Below are 19,885 nucleotides of genomic sequence, written 5' to 3'. Positions count from 1 at the left end.
ACCATCTGAAGATCACCGCCACCTTCTGCTGTCCGGACGTAGGAGCTGTGGGACCGCTGTCTTGACGCCACTTGCAGGCGCTGCAGGTCCGCGACTCGGCATCCACCGCCACTGATACGTACACAATATACTGCGAGGACTGCATCTTATAAGGGATCGCAGAGGTGATCGCAACCGAACATACCCGGGAGTGGTGAAATACAAAATTACCTGTCATAACTGCCAGTATCTCTTGCATAGTTGACAATCATCATAGACTTTATTTGCTGCAGCAGTATAAATCTGTACAACTTGTTACAAATTGATTGCGCTAGAGACTTGAACTCAAAGTATGTGTTGAAACAAAACAAAATATTTATGCTGGCCAGCATTTTCTATATCCTTTTCTATATCTATCGTCGATTAAGGACTGAAGGAACTTATCAAGAATTACTACTGCCGGCTGACAGTCTCATATATGGTTGCTACTGGTTACAGCCATTGAGTTGCTATTTTTATAGTTTGCGCCAATCGGTAAAAGAAAAAAACAAGCGCATTATTTAGAGGAATATATCTACCTTCCTATAGTGGTCAAAATTTTTTATATTTTAATATTTTATTATTTGCCATACCATTTTATTGATATACTTGTTGGAGTGGTGTCATCACAAGGGCCCTGTGGTACACCTATCTCCACTAGTTTTTTATATATATATATATATATAATAAATAGTTGTTTATTTATCAAACTATATCCTATGGCCATTTGTTCAAGACCTTGAGCCCCAATTTACCTTCTATGTAATTTACAAATCTGTTTAACTTTCTGGCACTAGCCCTTTAACCCCTTAAGGATAATGGATGTATTCCTACGCCCCCATTTCCGAGTCCTTAAGGACCGAGGACGTAGGAGTACGTCCTGTCCATTCCCGGCCCCCCGCCGCTAGCCGGAGGGGAGCCGGTGCCCGATGCCTGCTGATATCGATCAGCAGGCATCGCGGCATATCGCCCAGGGGGGTCATGATGACTCCCAATGTCGGCGATGGCCGTAGATCGCTGGACAATTCAGCCCAGCGATATGCGGCGATTCCGGGTCAATCGGGTCTCCAGTGACCCGGTGACCCGGAATTACTGGCTGATCGGGGCTGTCGAACAGCCATAGCCAGCAGGCCGACCAATCAGGGCACCTGCTGTGGGTGTCACTCCCGCAACCCGATCCGACCCTCTTCCAGAGGACGTGATCGGGTGCGGGAAGAGGACCCCGGCAGCTGGGGACCCCGATCCCCGGCGTCCCTGTTGGGATCGGGGCCCCAGGAGCGGCGGCGGTGAGGGACTGACCTGCAGCGTGGATCAGCAGTTGGGTGAGTGACAGCCTCCTGCTGTTGCTTAGCAACAGCTCACAGCATGCAAAATGGGCATGCTGGGAGCTGTAGTTATGCAACAGCAGGAAGCAGACCACCACAACTTCCAGCATTCCCTTATGGGCATGCTGGGACTTATAGTTTTGCAACAGCTGGAGGCACATTTTTTCTATGGAAAAGTGTACCTTCAGCTGTTGCATAACTACAACTCCCAGCTTGCACAATCAGCTAAAGTGCATGCTTGGAGTTGTAGTGGTGCATCTGCTGGTTGCATAACTACAACTCCCAGCATGCTCGTTGGCTGTCGGTGACTGCTGAGAGTTGTAGTTTTGCAACAGCTGAAGGCACACTTGTTGTGAAACACTGAGTTAAGTAGCAAACCAGTGTGTTGTAGTTTTGCAACAGCTGGATGTTTCCCCCCCCCCCCCCCCCCCCCCCCAATGTGAATGTACAGGGCACACTCAAATGGGCGGAGGTTTACAGTAAGTATCCGGCTGCAAGTTTGAGCTGTGGCAAATTTTCTGCCGCAGCTGAAACTGCCAGCGAGAAACTACTGTGAACCCCTGCCCGTGCGACTGTACCCTAAAAACACTACACTACACTACACTAACACAAAATAAAATAAAAAGTAAAAAAACACTACATATACACATACCCCTACACAGCCCCCCTCCCCTCCCCAATAAAAATGACAAACGTCTGGTACGCCACTGTTTCCAAAACTGAGCCTCCAGCTGTTGCAAAACAACTACTCCCAGTATTGCCAGATAGCCACTGACTGTGCAGGCATGCTGGGAGTTTCACAACAGCTGGAGGCACCCTGTTTGGGAATCACTGGCATAGAATACCCCTTATGTCCACCCCTATGCAAGTCCCTAATTTAGGCCTCAAATGCGCATGGCGCTCTCACTTTGGAGCCCTGTGGTATTTCAAGGCAGTTAAGGGTCACATATGGGGTATCGCCGTACTCGGGAGAAATTGTGTTACAAATTTTGGGCTTTCTGCTTTTACCCTTTTTAAAAATGTTACATTTTTGAGAACCCAAGCATTTTAAGTAAAAAAATAAAAAAAAATGTTTTACATATGCAAAAGTCGTGAAACACCTGTGGGGTATTAAGGTTCACATTACCCCTTGTTACATTCCCGAGGGGTCTAGTTTCCAAAATGGTATGCCATGTAGTTTTTTTTTTTTTTTGCTGTTCTGGCACCATAGGGGCTTCCTAAATGCGGCATGCCCCCAGAGCAAAATTTGCTTTCAAAAAGCCAAATGTGACTCCTTCTCTTCTGAGACCTGTAGTGCGCCAGCAGAGCACTTTTCACCCCCATATGGGGTGTTTTCTGAATCGGGAGAAATTGGGCTTCAAATTGTGTTTTTTTTTTCTGCTATTACCCTTTTTAAAAATGTAAAATTTTTGGGAAACCAAGCATTTTAGGTAACAAATCTTTTATTTTTTTACATATGCAAAAGTCGGGAAACACCTGTGTGGTATTAAGCTTCACATTACCCCTTGCTACATTCCCCGAGGGGTCTAGTTTCCAAAATGGTATGCCATGTGTTTTTTTTTTTTTTGCTGTTCTGGCACCATAGGGGCTTCCTAAATGTGGCATGCCCCCAGAGCAAAATTTGTTTTCAAAAAGCCAAATGTGACTCCTTCTTTTCTGAGACCTGTAGTGCGCCAGCAGAGCACTTTTCACCCCCATATGGGGTGTTTTCTGAATCGGGAGAAATTGGGCTTCAAATTTTGGGGGGTATTGTCTGCTATTACCCTTTTTAAAAATGTAAAATTTCGGGGAAACCAAGCATTTTAGGTAAAAAAAAAAGGTGTTCACCAGCTGCATCAGTGCTATGGTCTGGCACACTTCGCCACTACTTTCCACCTTCCTCCTTGATTAATATACATGGCTCAGCCTTCTGATCCGAGGTTGATTCATAGGGCAGTTTGTGAGTGTCTGGGGCTGTCAAATTCACCATGTGTGCCACAACATTTAAGTCAAGGATGCTGGCAGGAGACTTTAAAGCAGTTTTTTATTTTATTTTTTTACTATTTTTTAAGCTTTCAATATCTTTAACACTGTATATTGACACCTGTTTGTTTACATAAAAAAACTGTTTGGTCACATTATTATCTTAGAAACCAGTTCTGTATTTAAAAAAAAAAATGTGTTCAGTATTTTGATGATCCAGTAGACTAAACAATATTGATAAAACCTTTTTTTTTTTTTTTTTTTTACAATCAGATTATGGATCTTCAAACTAAAAATCAGCTCTAAGTAATATTTTTCTTGAAATCAACTTTTGAATAGATAGCTTTACTTCCTTGTTCCTTAAACTGTACAAAATTGGGTTCAGCATTGGAATAACAATAGTATAAAAAACAGCAATCTCTTTGTCCATATTTGAGGATTCATCAGAAGGTTTAAAGTAGGCGAAAATTAGGGTCCCATAAAATAACAGAACAACTGTAATATGTGAGGCACATGTAGAGAAAGCTTTTTTCTTCCCTTCGACTGAACGGATGTTTAATATAGCAAACATTATGAATACATATGAAATAAAAGTTAGGGTAATACAGATTAGTCCTAATATAAGATCTGTCACTATAAGAACATATTTATTTAAAGAAATGTCTGAGCAGGATAATGCTAGTACCTGAGGAACTTCGCAAAAAAAATGGTTGATCTCTTTTGGTCCACAAAATGACAACCACAAAGTGCTTGAAGAATGAAAAGAAGAACTTGAAAACCCAAAGGCCCATACCACAATTGACATACCGAAGCAAGATTTTTTACTCATAATACTCTTGTACCTTAATGGGTTACAGATAGCCAAGTATCGATCAAGAGACATAAAAGTTAGAAGAAGAAATTCTGTGTCCATACCAACTGTAAAAAAAAACATCTGGACAATACATCCATTGAAAGATATAACTTTTTGTTGAGTAATTAAATTAGACAACATTTTTGGGACAGCCGACGTAGTGCAGATTATATCCAGAAAGGAGAGATTACCAAGGAAAAAATACATTGGTGTGTTTAATGCTGGGTCTAAATTTGTGATAATGATAATGAGTAGATTACCAGCTATAGTTACTAAGTACATAGTAAGAAATACCAAAAACAAGAGGATTCCAAGTTCAGGTGGATTGGAAAGCCCAAGAAGAGTAAATTCAGAAATGCTAGACCCATTGTTCATCTTAGTATATACTGGTAATTAAGAAAAGAAATATAAAATACTGGTTGAAAGTAAACATTTTAATTTTGTTTTGTATTTTAATTTAAAGAAGCAAATGATTTACAAACAAAAATATATATTTTTTATTATATATGTTGCACCATTCTTGTATATTATAAAGCTAAAATGATGAGCAAGGTCTGTATTGAATATTATACAATGATCATATGACTCCTTATTCTTTGGAGCAATACTGTTGTTTACCAATTTAATATGTGCAATAGTCTTGAAATGTCAGAATTCTCAGACCCTTATGTATTCAGAAACTTTCTAAGAACAAGGTATGCTAGGTTTGTTTCATGTCTGTGATAATTGTTTGATATATTCACAGTATATCCCTGCAATATATCCTAATGTAAGATGTCCATATACTTTAAAAGCCAAAGTTTTGCCAAAAGAGTGTTCTTTTACTAGTATGCTTTTCAGCATAAATGTATGCAAACAAAAATAACCGGCATACACACAGAGTTGCATGTTTAACCCCTTAAGGACTCAGGGTTTTTCCGTTTTTGCACTTTCGTTTTTCCTCCTTACCTTTTAAAAATCATAACCCTTTCAATTTTCCACCTAAAAATCCATATTATGGCTTATTTTTTGCGTTGCCAATTCTACTTTGCAGTGACATTAGTCATTTTACCCAATAATGCACGGCGAAACGGGAAAAAAAATAATTGTGCGACAAAATCGAAAAAAAAACGCCATTTTGTAACTTTTGGGGGCTTCCGTTTCTACGCAGTGCATATGTCGGTAAAAATTACACCTTATAATTATTCTGTAGGTCCATACGGTTCAAATGATACCCTACTTATATATGTTTGATTTTGTCGCACTTCTGGAAAAAATCATAACTACATGCAGAAAAATTTATACGTTTAAAAATGTCATCTTCTGACCCCTATAACTTTTTTATTTTTTCATGTACGGGGCAGTATGAGGACTAATTTTTTGCGCCGTGATCCGAAGTTTTTATCGGTATGATTTTTGTTTTGATCGGACTTTTTGATCACTTTTTATTCATTTTTTAATGTTATAAAAAGTTACCAAAATACGCTTTTTTGGACTTTGGAATTTTTTTGCGCGTACGCCATTGACCGTACGGCTTAATTAATGATATATTTTTATAGTTCGGACATTTACGCACGCGGCGATACCACATATGTTTATTTTTTATTTTTTTTACACTGTTTTATTTTTTTATGAGAAAAGGAGGGTGATTCAAACTTTTATTAGGGAAGGGGTTAAATGACCTTTATTAACACTTTTTTGTAACTTTTTTTTTGCAGTGTTATAGGTCCCATAGGGACCTATAACACTGCACACACTGATCTTTCAACCTGATCACAGGCGTGTATTAACACGCCTGTGATCAGCATTATCGGCGCTTGACTGCTCCTGCCTGGATCTCAGGCACGGAGCAGTCATTCGTCGATCGGACACCGAGGAGGCAGGTAAGAGCCCTCCCGGTGTCCGATCAGCTGTTCGGGACGCCGCAATTTCACCGCGGCGGTCCCGAACAGCCCGACTGAGCAGCCGGATACTTTCAGTTTCACTTTAGAAGCGGCGGTCAGCTTTGACCGCCGCTTCTAAAGGGTTAATACCGCACATTGCCGCGATCGGCGATGTGTGGTATTAGCCGCGGGTCCCGGCCGTTGATTAGCGCCGGGACCGACGCGATATGATGCGGGATCGCGGCGCGATCCCGCTTCATATCGCGGGAGCCGGCGCAGGACGTAAATATACGTCCTGCGTCGTTAAGGGGTTAAGGTTAAGGTACACGTTCAGTGGACTTGTTAAAGTGGTCCCACTGAATATAATCTAGATATGTGGTTTCAGTCTAGCATAAGTTACATATTGCTTTTATATAATTATCATGGTTATATAAAATATAACAGTTAGTTTGGAGATGAGGACAAGTAATATCATATGCTAGTGATGGCTAACAGACTATGTATCTGATCCTCTAGTTCACAGTGTACTGATAGATCTGCACAGATTCTATTGTATTAGGCACATTGAGAATAACTTTGTACTAAATACATGCAGCGACCAATATTCAGGCATATGTAACCTTTTCTAGACAGTCACCTAATGGTCTAAATACTACTATGTTCCTGTAAATGAATCATTTATAAAGTGTAAGTTGACATAAACACTGCATATGCCCTAAATTTATACAACAACATAACACTCACATGCCCTCTGGAAAATGGACAGTCCCTTCCTATTGCAAATGTAATGTGTCCAGCTTATATACATAGACTGCTGAGTGAAGGGACTTCACCAAGAGGGAATAGGAAATGAACGCACCTTTGGGTATCGTATATTTTCCTTCGTAACTGGCAAAACATGATTCAGAAGGGGGTAATTGAAAAATAAATAAATAACCATATCAATCTTCTATTAAATGGCTGATGTGGGATAAACTTCATAGCACACACACACAAAAAAAAAAAAAAATACACTTGTTACCCCGCTCAGACGTTGGAGGCACCACAGTTATTTGGCACGTCGTATTTCACAGGGAGAAAGAAATACAGATCACAGCAGACATGGTGGTACGTGTGGAGGCAGCTTTATGCTTTAGCTGTCATAGAGTTAAGTACATGCTGACTGCTGCAACTCGAGCTGAGAAGCACTACAAAACTAAAATCAGGAAGTGCACACGGGGCTGGCCTTAGGTTCAGGCGCCCTGTGCGAGCTAACCTTGTGCCCCCCCCCCCATTACCCCATAAACATACACAAAGGAAAAAAAATCTTTCAAACAAATATTTTTTTTAAATATTTAATCATTCCCCTGCCCCCTTCACCAGTCCCCCGCCCCCCTTAATCAGATGCAGTGCAGTTCCCCCACATTAGGTGCAGTATAGTTCCCCACATTAAGTGCAGTATAGTTCCCCCACATTAGGTGCAGTATAGTTCTCCCCATTAGGTGCAGTATAGCTCTCTACATTAGGTGCAGTATAGTTCCCCCACATTAGGTGCAGTATAGTTCCCCCACATTAGGTGCAGTATAGTTCCCCCACATTAGGTGCAGTATAGTTCTCCCCATTAGGTGCAGTATAGCTCTCCACATTAGGTTGGCAGTATAGTTCCCCACATTAGGTGCAGTATAGCTCCCCACATTAGGTACGCAGTACAGTTCCCCCACATTAGGTAAGCAGTACAGTTCACCCACATTAGGTAAGCAGTACAGTTCCCCCACATTGGGGGCAGTACAGTTCCCTCACATTAGGGGCAGTACAGTTCCCCCACATTAGGGGCAGTACAGTTCCCCCACATTAGGGGCAGTACAGTTCCCTCATATTAGGGGCAGTACAGTTCCCCCACATTAGGGGCAGTACAGTTCCCCCACATTAGGGGCAGTACAGTTCCCCCACATTAGGTGCAGTACAGCTCCCCACATTAGGTTCAGTATAGTTCCCCACATTAGGTAGCAGCAGGTTCCCCACATTAGGTAGTAGCAGGTTCCCCATATTAGGTTCAATGTATGCATCTAGAATGCTTCCCTTTTTCTCAATAGTTGTTTGATATCCCCACTTCTTCTGGGTAGTTTAACTTCCTCAATAATTAGAAATTTTCATTGTGAGATAGAATGTCCCCAATTTTTTTTAATGGTAAGGAATAGGAAAAATTGTGCTTTCGCAACAGATGGTGGATTTGTGGCGGTTTATCCGTTCACTTATGAATTTCATTGTGTCTCCAATATATAAAAGTCTGCAAGGACATTTAATACTGTCATTAACATTTTTACTTTTACAAGTGAAGAAACCTTTTATGGGAATTGCTTCTCCAGTGTGTGGATGGTATATGACATTTCCTTTGATATGACATCTTCTTTGATATGACTACATTGAGCACATTGGAGGGATTGCAATGTGCCATTCTTTTTACCTCTAATCAATTTATCCCGAAAGTTTGGTGGTCTTTTATTGCAGATTAATGGGGGTTCAATAAATTCCTGAATCTGTGGGAAGCATTTCTGTACGATCGGCCAACGTTCTCTTACTATCTGGTCAATTTTGTAGTGTAAAGTGTGGCATGCTCTGACAAATGGGATTCTTTTATTTTGTGACCTGTGTTTTTTCCTAGGTTTTTTGCTAGGGTATTTTTAAAGTACCCTCTTTCGGCAAATTTGGTCTCAAGTTCCTCAAGTCTAGTTTTTCCTAGAGATGGGTCACTCACTATCCTTTCTATTCTCTTCTGTTGTGATCGGGGTATAGCTCGTTTAATAGTCGGGGGGGGGGTGGAACTGGAATAGAGTTAGAGATTATTCCTGTCGGTTTCTTTCCTATACAGGTCCGTACATAGTCCCCCTAGGTCATTTTTTAATACCATCGTATCAAGGAAATTAACATGTTCCTGGCTCTCAGTCATGGTAAATTTGAGTTCTGGTTGTACTGTGTTGAGGAGGTGAAAGAAATCAGTAAGTGTTGAATGAGGCCCCTCCCATACACAAAATATGCCATCTATGAATCGTTTCCATGTTTTAGCATGTTTCTTAAAGATATCATTATCATAGACAAACTCTTCTTCAAAGTGAGCCATGTAGGAATTTGTGTATGGGGGGCCACATTCGCACCCGTGGTCGAACCCCTCTTCTATAGGTAAAAGCAATCTTCAAACAAAAAATAGTTTACATGTAAAACCACCCCTAACAATTCCAAAAAGAAGGTATTTTGATGAGTGGTATATGAGTTCTGTTCCAACAACCAATTATCAGCTTCTATGTCCCTCTGATGTTCTATGGATGTGTACAGAATTGTCACGTCAATTGTGACAAGCCATGTTTCTTGTGTGACATCTTTAATGTCTAAAAGTGTCTTAAAAAAATGGAAGGTGTCAAGTTAAAAAGCCTTGGTTTGTTTCGGAAGGGGGGTTAGAATCTTTTCTAAAAGAAGGAAAGGAGGTGACAAAATAGAGTCGGTCGAAGCCACAATAGGGCGATCAGGGGGATTATGCAGATTTCTCATTTTAGAATAAATTATACACCTGGTGAAATAGTCTATTGAGATATCATAGATTTTTTTCTTAATACGTGGCAAAGGGTCAGAGGAGAGATGCTCATACGTTTTAGTGCCTGAATATTGGTGCATAATTTCTTCTTTATATCTACAGGTGTCCATTATCACGATGGACCCACATTTGTCGGCAAGTTTTATAGTTATTGCTGGGTCAACTTCATAAACCTTAGCAGAGGAAGCAGGAATAATTTTTCAGCGCAATTATGTGTCTTTGTTCCACAACAAATCACCTCCTGGTTTTACTAGTCTGTAGACAATATAACACCATAGCAGTCCATTCCTAATAGTCTTTGACAGAGAACAATTTTAGGTTTAGTACACAGTTTTTGTGTGCTCTAGCACTGTTATATATATATATATATATATATATATATATATATATATATATATATATATTATAGTGTGAAAGGCCAGGCAAAAGTACTCACCGGTTGGTGTTGTCCTCAAATATTTTTTTAAGCGCACTGTAGTGCATTTTTATGCCCTCATAAGTGCATACAACATACGTACATCTAAGTAGTATAGTATTTTGTACCTATTAATCTGTCAAGGGCCAAGATACTGTGTAAGGACAGCCAAAAGTAATCACCGGCTGGTGTTTTACTCCAATACGCTTTTTTTAACCGTACTGTAGTGCATTTTTATGCGCTCATAAGTGCATACGACATACGTACATCTAAGTAGTGTACTATTTTGTACCTATTAATCTGTCAAGGGCCTAGATACTGTGAAAGGACAGCCAAAAGTAATCACCGGCTGGTGTTTTACTCCAATACATTTATTTTAACCGTACTGTAGCACATTTTTATGCCTTCATAAGTGCATACCACATACGTACATCTAAGTAGTGTACAATTTTGTAGCTGTTACTCTGTCAAGGGCCTAGAGGCAAAAGTAATCACTGGCTGGTGTTGTTGTCCAATACATTTTTTTATCGAACTGTAGCACATTTTTCTGCCCTCATAAGTGCATACAACATACGTACATCTAAGTGGTGCACTATTTTGTACCTGTTAATCTGACAAGGGCCTAGATACTGTGAAAGGACAGCCAATAGTACACACCTGCTGTTGTTCTAGACAAATACTGTTTTAAGCATAGTGAAGCGTATTGTACTCCCCTCATATACGCAATAAGTATTCAGGCAGAGTAATGGCAGGACATGAACAGAGGAGTGGCCGAGGCCAAAATTCATCAGGTACAGGCGGAGGTCGAAGCAGAGTAGGGGCATGAGGCAGCCGGAGTCGCAGGGAGAGGTCTGAGCACCCGGTGTCAGCTAGCATTCGTGTCTCGACCCGCAACCCAGCAGCCGTGATTGATCGGTTCACTCGGTCATCCACTTCATCCCAAGTGACATCCGACAGCCCCAGTCAACAGTCGTTGGGTTCCTCTGACTCAACCCTCAGTTGGAATGGCCCTCATGCTGCTGCTGCCACCTCCAGGCTCTGTCATTGTTCTGCTCTATTGTCTCCTCATGCTAATGCTGCCACCTCCAGGCTCTGTCATTGTGCTGCCATATGATCCCCTCATGCTGATGCTGCCACCTCCAGGCTCTGTCATTTTGCCACCATATGGTCACCTCATGCTGATGCTTCCACTTCCAAGCTCTCTAATTGTGCTGCTGTATGGTCTCCTTGTCACGATGCCGGCTGGCAGGAGGTGGATCCTCTGTGCCAGAGAGGGATTGGCGTGGACCGTGCTAGTGGACCGGTTCTAAGTTACTACTGGTGTTCACCAGAGCCAGCCGCAAAGCGGGATGGTCTTGCTGCGGCGGTAGTAACCAGGTCGTATCCACTAGCAACGGCTCAACCTCTCTGACTGCTGAAGATAGGCGCGGTACAAGGGAGTAGACAAAAGCAAGGTCGGACGTAGCAGAAGGTCGGGGCAGGCAGCAAGGATCGTAGTCAGGGGCAACGGCAGGAGGTCTGGAACACAGGCTAGGAACACACAAGGGAACGCTTTCACTAGGCACAAGGGCAACAAGATCCGGCGAGGGAGTGCAGGGGAAGTGAGGTATACATAGGGAGTGCACAGGTGAAGACACTAATTGGAACCACTGCGCCAATCAGTGGCGCAGTGGCCCTTTAAATCGCAGAGACCCGGCGCGCGCGCGCCCTAGGGAGCGGGGCCGCGCGCGCTAGGACAGGACCGAGGGAGAGCGAGTCAGGTACGGAAGCCGGGGTGCGCATCGCGAGCGGGCGCCACCCGCATCGCGAATCGCATCCCGACTGGAGGCGGTATCGCAGCGCACCCGGTCAGTGGATCTGACCGGGGCGCTGCCGTAGCGAGGATGTTGCGAGCGCTCCGGGGAGGAGCGGGGACCCGGAGCACTCGGCGTAACAGTACCCCCCCCCTTGGGTCTCCCCCTCTTCTTAGAGCCTGAGAACCTGAGGACCAGACTTTTATCTAGGATATTGTCCTCAGGTTCCCAGGATCTCTCTTCAGGACCACAGCCCTCCCAGTCCACTAAAAAAAAAGTTTTTCCTCTGACCTTTTTGGAGGCCAGTATCTCCTTTACGGAGAAGATGTCTGAAGAACCGGAGACAGGAGTAGGAGAAATAAGTTTGGGAGAGAAACGGTTGATGATGAGTGGTTTAAGAAGAGAGACATGAAAGGCATTAGGAATACGAAGAGAAGGAGGAAGAAGAAGTTTGTAAGAGACAGGATTAATTTGGCACAAGATTTTGAAAGGACCAAGAAAGCGTGGTCCCAATTTGTAGCTGGGAACACGGAAGCGGACATATTTAGCGGAGAGCCATACCTTGTCTCCGGGAGAAAAAATGGGGGGAGCTCTTCTTTTCTTATCAGCAAACTTCTTCATGCGTGATGAAGCCTGTAAGAGAGAATTTTGGGTCTCTTTCCATATGGTGGAAAGATCACGAGTTATTTCATCCACAGCGGGCAAACCAGAGGGCAAGGGAGTAGGGAGGGGGGGAAGAGGGTGACGGCCGTACACCACGAAAAATGGGGATTTGGAAGAAGATTCAGAGACTCTGAAGTTGTACGAGAATTCGGCCCATGGAAGAAGATCTGCCCAGTCATCCTGGCGGGAGGAAACAAAATGCCGTAAATAATCACCCAGGACCTGGTTAATTCTTTCTACTTGCCCATTGGATTGAGGATGATAAGCAGAAGAAAAGTTTAATTTAATCTTGAGTTGTTTACAGAGAGCCCTCCAGAATTTTGACACGAATTGGACGCCTCTATCCGAGACGATCTGCGTGGGCAACCCGTGAAGACGAAAAATGTGTACAAAAAATTGTTTTGCCAACTGAGGCGCTGAAGGAAGACCAGGAAGAGGAATAAAATGTGCCATCTTGGAAAATCGATCAACGACCACCCAAACAACAGTGTTGCCACGGGATGGGGGTAAGTCTGTAATAAAGTCCATACCAATCAGAGACCAAGGCTGTTCGGGGACAGGCAGAGGCTGAAGAAGACCAGCAGGCTTCTGGCGAGGAGTCTTATCCCGGGCACAGACAGTGCAGGCCCGCACAAAATCAGCAACATCCGTTTCCAGAGTCGGCCACCAGTAGAAACGAGAGATGAGTTGCAAGGATTTCTTGATGCCCGCATGGCCTGCGAGATGGGAGGAGTGACCCCATTTGAGGATTCCGAGGCGTTGGCGTGGAGAAACGAAGGTCTTCCCTGGAGGAGTTTGCCTAATGGAGGCTGGAGAAGTGGAGATCAGGCAGTCAGGAGGAATGATGTGTTGCGGAGAGAGCTCTACTTCCGAGGCATCCGAGGAACGAGAGAGAGCATCGGCCCTAATGTTCTTATCGGCAGGGCGAAAGTGAATTTCAAAATTAAACCGGGCAAAGAACAGAGACCACCTGGCCTGGCGAGGGTTCAGCCGTTGGGCAGACTGGAGATAGGAGAGATTCTTGTGATCGGTGTAAATAATAACTGGAAATTTTGATCCCTCCAGCAGATGCCTCCATTCCTCAAGTGCTAATTTAATGGCCAGTAGCTCTCGATCCCCGATGGAGTAGTTCCTCTCCGCCGGAGAGAAGGTCCTAGAAAAAAAACCACAAGTAACAGCATGCCCAGAAGAATTTTTTTGTAGAAGAACCGCTCCAGCTCCTACTGAGGAGGCATCAACCTCCAATAGGAAGGGTTTAGATGGGTCAGGTCTGGAGAGCACGGGAGCAGAAGAAAAGGCAGACTTGAGCCGTTTAAAGGCGTCTTCCGCTTGAGGAGGCCATGACTTAGGATTGGCATTCTTCTTGGTTAAAGCCACGATAGGAGCCACAATGGTGGAAAAATGTGGAATAAATTATCTGTAATAATTGGCGAACCCCAAAAAACGTTGGATAGCACGGAGTCCGGAGGGGCGTGGCCAATCTAAGACGGCAGAGAGTTTGTCTGGGTCCATTTGTAGTCCCTGGCCAGAGACCAAGTATCCTAGGAAAGGAAGAGATTGACATTCAAACAGACATTTCTCCATTTTGGCATAAAGTTGATTGTCTCGAAGTCTCTGAAGAACCATGCGGACATGCTGGCGGTGTTCTTCTAGGTTGGCAGAAAAAATCAGAATATCGTCCAGATACACAACAACACAGGAATATAAGAGATCACGAAAAATTTCATTAACAAAGTCTTGGAAGATGGCAGGGGCGTTGCACAGGCCAAAGGGCATGACCAGATACTCAAAGTGTCCATCTCTAGTGTTAAATGCCGTTTTCCATTCGTCCCCCTCCCTGATGCGGATGAGATTATAAGCACCTCTTAAGTCCAGTTTGGTAAAGATGTGGGCACCTTGGAGGCGATCAAAGAGTTCAGAGATAAGAGGTAGAGGGTAGCGGTTCTTTACCGTGATTTTATTAAGTCCGCGGTAGTCAATGCAAGGACGTAGGGAGCCATCTTTTTTGGACACAAAGAAAAATCCAGCTCCGGCAGGAGAGGAGGATTTGCGGATAAACCCCTTTTTTAAATTTTCCTGGATGTACTCAGACATAGCAAGAGTCTCTGGGGCGGACAGAGGATAAATTCTGCCCCGGGGTGGAGTAGTGCCCGGGAGGAGGTCAATAGGACAGTCATAAGGCCTGTGAGGAGGTAGAGTCTCAGCTTGTTTCTTGCAAAATACGTCAGCATAGTCCATATAGGCCTTAGGGAGACCGGTTACAGGGGGAACCACAGGGTCACGGCAGGGAGTACTGGGAACCGGTTTAAGGCAGTCCTTGAAACAAGAGGTACCCCAGCTCTTGATCTCCCCTGTGGACCAATCCAGGGTTGGGGAATGGCGTTGAAGCCACGGTAGTCCAAGGAGAATTTCAGAAGTGCAATTGGGGAGGACCAAAAACTCAATTTTTTCATGATGAGGTCCGATGCACATTAGGAGGGGCTCCGTGCGGTAACGTATGATACAGTCCAATCTTTCATTGTTAACACAATTGATGTAGAGGGGTCTGGCGAGACTGGTTACCGGGATGTTGAACCTGTTGATGAGAGAGGCCAAAATAAAGTTTCGTGCAGATCCGGAATCCAAGAAGGCCATAGTAGAGAAGGAGAAGGTAGATGCAGATATCCGCACAGGCACAGTAAGACGTGGAGAAGCAGAGTTGACATCAAGGACTGTCTCACCTTTGTGCGGAGTCAGCGTGCGTCTTTCCAGGCGGGGAGGACGGATAGGACAATCCTTCAGGAAGTGTTCGGTACCGGCACAGTACAGGCAGAGATTCTCCATGCGGCGTCGTGTCCTCTCTTGAGGTGTCAGGCGAGACCGGTCAACTTGCATAGCCTCCACGGCGGGAGGCACAGGAACGGATTGCAGAGGACCAGAGGAGAGAGGAGCCGGGGAGAAAAAACGCCTCGTGCGAACAAAGTCCATATCCTGGCGGAGCTCCTGACGCCTTTCGGAAAAACGCATGTCAATGCGAGTGGCAAGATGAATGAGTTCATGTAGATTAGCAGGAATTTCTCGTGCGGCCAGAACATCTTTAATGTTGCTGGATAGGCCTTTTTTAAAGGTCGCGCAGAGGGCCTCATTATTCCAGGATAGTTCAGAAGCAAGAGTACGGAATTGTATGGCGTACTCGCCAACGGAAGAATTACCCTGGACCAGGTTCAGCAGGGCAGTCTCAGCAGAAGAGGCTCGGGCAGGTTCCTCAAAGACACTACGAATTTCCGAGAAGAAGGAGTGTACAGAGGCAGTGACGGGGTCATTGCGGTCCCAGAGCGGTGTGGCCCATGACAGAGCTTTTCCAGACAGAAGGCTGACTACGAAAGCCACCTTAGACCTTTCAGTAGGAAAGTGGTCCGACATCATCTCCAAGTGCAGGGAACATTGTGAAAGAAAGCCACGGCAAAACTTAGAGACCCCATCAAATTTATCCGGCAAGGATAGTCGTAGGCCTGAAGCGGCCACTCGCTGCGGAGGAGGTGCAGGAGCTGGCGGAGGAGATGATTGCTGAAGCTGTGGTAGTAGCTGCTGTAGCATCACGGTCAGTTGAGACAGCTGGTGGCCTTGTTGCGCTATCTGTTGTGACTGCTGGGCGACCACCGTGGTGAGGTCGGCGACAACTGGCAGAGGTACTTCAGCGGGATCCATGGCCGGATCTACTGTCACGATGCCGGCTGGCAGGAGGTGGATCCTCTGTGCCAGAGAGGGATTGGCGTGGACCGTGCTAGTGGACCGGTTCTAAGTTACTACTGGTGTTCACCAGAGCCCGCCGCAAAGCGGGATGGTCTTGTTGCGGCGGTAGTAACCAGGTCGTATCCACTAGCAACGGCTCAACCTCTCTGACTGCTGAAGATAGGCGCGGTACAAGGGAGTAGACAAAAGCAAGGTCGGACGTAGCAGAAGGTCGGGGCAGGCAGCAAGGATCGTAGTCAGGGGCAACGGCAGGAGGTCTGGAACACAGGCTAGGAACACACAAGGGAACGCTTTCACTAGGCACAAGGGCAACAAGATCCGGCGAGGGAGTGCAGGGGAAGTGAGGTATACATAGGGAGTGCACAGGTGAAGACACTAATTGGAACCACTGCGCCAATCAGTGGCACAGTGGCCCTTTAAATCGCAGAGACCCGGCACGCGCGCGCCCTAGGGAGCGGGGCCGCGCGCGCCGGGACAGGACCGAGGGAGAGCGAGTCAGGTACGGAAGCCGGGGTGCGCATCGCGAGCGGGCGCCACCCGCATCGCGAATCGCATCCCGGCTGGAGGCGGTATCGCAGCGCACCCGGTCAGTGGATCTGACCGGGGCGCTGCCGTAGCGAGGATGTTGCGAGCGCTCCGGGGAGGAGCGGGGACCCGGAGCGCTCGGCGTAACACTCCTCATGCTTATGCTGCCACTTCCAGGCTCTCTCATTGTGCTGTTCTATGGTCTCCTCATGCTGATGCTACCACCTTCAGGCTCTCTCATTGTGCTGCCATGGATACTGCACAACATAATTTAGGTGCTGGTCCCCAGTTTTCGAAATTCCTCTGAATTAGACCACAAGTAAATATTGAGGATGTGCATTACGTAAAACTTAACTTTTCTTAGGATAAAATATATGGACCCCAATTTTTTTTTAAATCTAACACAAGGAAAGGTGTGCAAAAAACACCATGTTCCACCTACACCACCAAGTATTTATGCGATGCTGTTACGCACCTGTATGAGGGGCAGTCACGAACTGGATGTGGATCCTTCACCTGTGTGGCTGATGACTCGAACCGTATCGGGGAGCAGAGTCTAAGGTGCCGCTGGTCTTCACCAGAGCCCGCCACAAAGCAGGATGGATTTGCAGCGGCAGGCAGCACCCAGGTGGCAACACCCAACACGGCACGACCACACAGGTAACTGGGCAAGGCGAAGTACAGGAGGATGAGGCAGAGGCGTAGTCAACGTAGCAAAAGGTCAAGGCAGGTGGCAAAGGTTTGGAGCCAGTAAACGTAGCAGGAAGGTCTGGAACACGGGTATGACAAAAACAGGCTATGGGAACGCTTTCTCTTAGGCAATGAGGACAGAAGATCCGGCAGGGGTGTGTGGGAGGTGCAAACAATTTATAATGTGCTGTTCAGGTGCATACTAATTATGGGCGCACTGGCCCTTTAAATGTCAAAGCACCGGCGCACGCGCCCTAAGGGATGGGGCTGCGCTCACCGAGGCTGAGAGGAAGAAGCAGGAGCAGAGCAAGATCATAACAGTACCCCCCCTTTGGTCTCCCCCTCCATTTGCAGGTCAGGAATTTCCTGAGAAGGTCCAGAATGTTGTCCTGTGGCCCCCAAGACCTCTCTTCCGGACTGAATCCTTTCCAATCTACCAGGAAAGAATGCTTTCCTCTGACAATTTTGGAATCCAAGATGTCCTTAACAATAAAAACATCAGAGGTACCAGAGATGGGAGAAGGTGAGATGTCCTTTAGGGAAAATCTGTTATAGATGACTGGTTTCAAGAGGGATACATTGAAGGAATTTGGGATCCGGAGGGAGGAGGGCAGATGGAGAGAATAGGCCATGGGATTGAGTCTCTTCTTGACTTTATAGGGACCCAAATAGCGAGGACCAAGTTTATAACTGGGTATCCTGAACCGCATATATTTAGAAGATAACCAGACTTTGTCATCTGGAGAGAATTCAGGAGGAGGTCGTCTTTTCTTATCCGCTTGGAATTTAATGCTAGAAGTAGTATGTAGAAGAGAGCGACATGTCTTCTGCCAGATGGATGAAAAATTCTGCAGTTGTTCATCAACGGCGGGAACTCCAGTAGAAGAAGAAGACAAGGAGTGAGGAGGACGAGGGTGAAGCCCATAGATCACGTAGAAGGGTGAAGTACCAATGGAGTCGGAATCTTTATGATTGTAGGAGGACTCCACCCATGGTAGCAGAGCAACCCAATTGTCTTGACTCGCAGAGATGAAATGACGCAGATAGTCTCCTAAGATCTGATTCACCCTCTCAACTTGTCCATTAGACTGAGGGTGGTAGGCCGAGGAAAAATTTTGCATAATTTGTAAGCGTGAGCAGAGTGCCCGCCAGAACTTAGACACGAATTGGACACGGTCAGAGACTATATGGGAAGAAAGTCCATGTAAGCGAAAGATATGCTGAAGAAATACCTTAGCAAGCTGTAGTGCTGAAGGAAGTCCGGGTAAAGGTACAAAATGCGCCATCTTAGAAAATCGATCTACAACCACCCAGATGACTGTATTGCCTCGGGAAGGTGGAAGGTCGGTAATGAAATCCATAGAAATATTGGTCCAGGGAAGCTCAGGCACTGGCAAGGGGTGAAGAAGTCCCGCTGGCTTGGAATAAGGTGGCTTGTTGCGAGCACATACTGAGCAGGATCGGAAAAAAGTCAACGAATTCCCGTTTTAAGGTAGGCAACCAGTATTGCCGAGAGATGAGCTGTAGGGATTTACAAATTCCAGGAGGACCAGCCAGAAGAGAAGAATGCCCCCATTCCAAGACTTGAAGTTTCATACGGGGAGATACATAAATCTTCCCGGGAGGCAGATGCTGAAGACTTACAGGAGCCACAGAAATGAGACGTTCAGGAGAAATAATATGCTGCTGAGGAGATTCATTGTCATGCACATCAGAGGACCTGGAAAGAGCATCGGCTCGTACATTTTTTTTCTGCAGGACGGAAGTGGATATAGAAGTCGAACCTGGAGAAAAATAGCACCACCGGGCCTGCCGTGAGTTGAGTCTATGGGCGGTCTGCAGATAGAGCAAGTTTTTGTGGTCAGAATAAATCGTAACAGGAGGGGACGCCATTCCTCTAACACCAACTTAACGGCCAGGAGATTGCGATCCCCGAGGGTATAGTTCTTTTCCGCAGGAGGGAAATTTTTGGAAAAAAAAAATGCAGGTTAAAGTTTTCCCCTTATCTGACTTTTGTGTTAACACTGCTTCTGCTCCAACTGAAGAAGCATCCACTTCCAGAATGAATGGCTTGTTAGGTTCGGGTCTAGAGAGAACAGGAGCAGATGCGAAAGCCGACTTCAACTGCTTAAATGCTTCTTTGGCCTCAGGAGTCCAGACTTTAGAGTTAGTTTTCTTCTTGGTGAGTGCAACGATGGGGGCTACCAGAGTAGAGAAATGGGGAATGAATTGCCGATAGTAATTGGCAAAGCCGAGGAAGCGCTGAATCGCTTTCAAACCAGTGGGTGGTGACCAGTCCAGAACTGCGGATAATTTGTTGGGATCCATTTGAAGATCTTGGCAGGTAGCAATGTAGCCCAGAAAAGGGAGGCAAGTCTATTCAAAGGTGCACTTCTCTAGTTTAGCGTATAGATGGGGCGTTCAGGTTTATTTGGGTTGGTCCTTAAGGGGTTAAATCTCAAGGCACCGGCGCATGCACCCT

General features: G+C 45.4%; 2 protein-coding genes across 2 annotated transcripts in view; both read right to left on the bottom strand.

Annotated features, from left to right (window-relative positions):
* LOC130309035 (dehydrogenase/reductase SDR family member 4-like) overlaps window positions 1-19,885 on the bottom strand; it is a 147,607-nt gene that overhangs the window by 47,470 nt on the left and 80,252 nt on the right. The gene's annotated exons all lie outside the window — the stretch shown is intronic.
* Window positions 3,595-4,533, bottom strand: LOC130270494 (olfactory receptor 5V1-like). Its single transcript, XM_056518195.1, has one exon. It carries the CDS (start codon window positions 4,531-4,533, stop codon window positions 3,595-3,597), a length of 939 nt encoding a protein of 312 aa, XP_056374170.1.

This window comes from Hyla sarda, chromosome 1, assembly GCF_029499605.1.
Source record: "Hyla sarda isolate aHylSar1 chromosome 1, aHylSar1.hap1, whole genome shotgun sequence".
In the NCBI taxonomy this organism is placed as follows: domain Eukaryota; kingdom Metazoa; phylum Chordata; class Amphibia; order Anura; family Hylidae; genus Hyla; species Hyla sarda.
Note: the sequence above shows the minus strand (reverse complement) of the source record. Positions and strands in the feature narration are given on the sequence as shown.

Excerpts from the sequence above, each read along its gene's own strand:
- LOC130270494 (XM_056518195.1), bottom strand. The coding sequence starts at position 4,533 with ATGAACAATGGGTCTAGCATTTCTGAATTTACTCTTCTTGGGCTTTCC.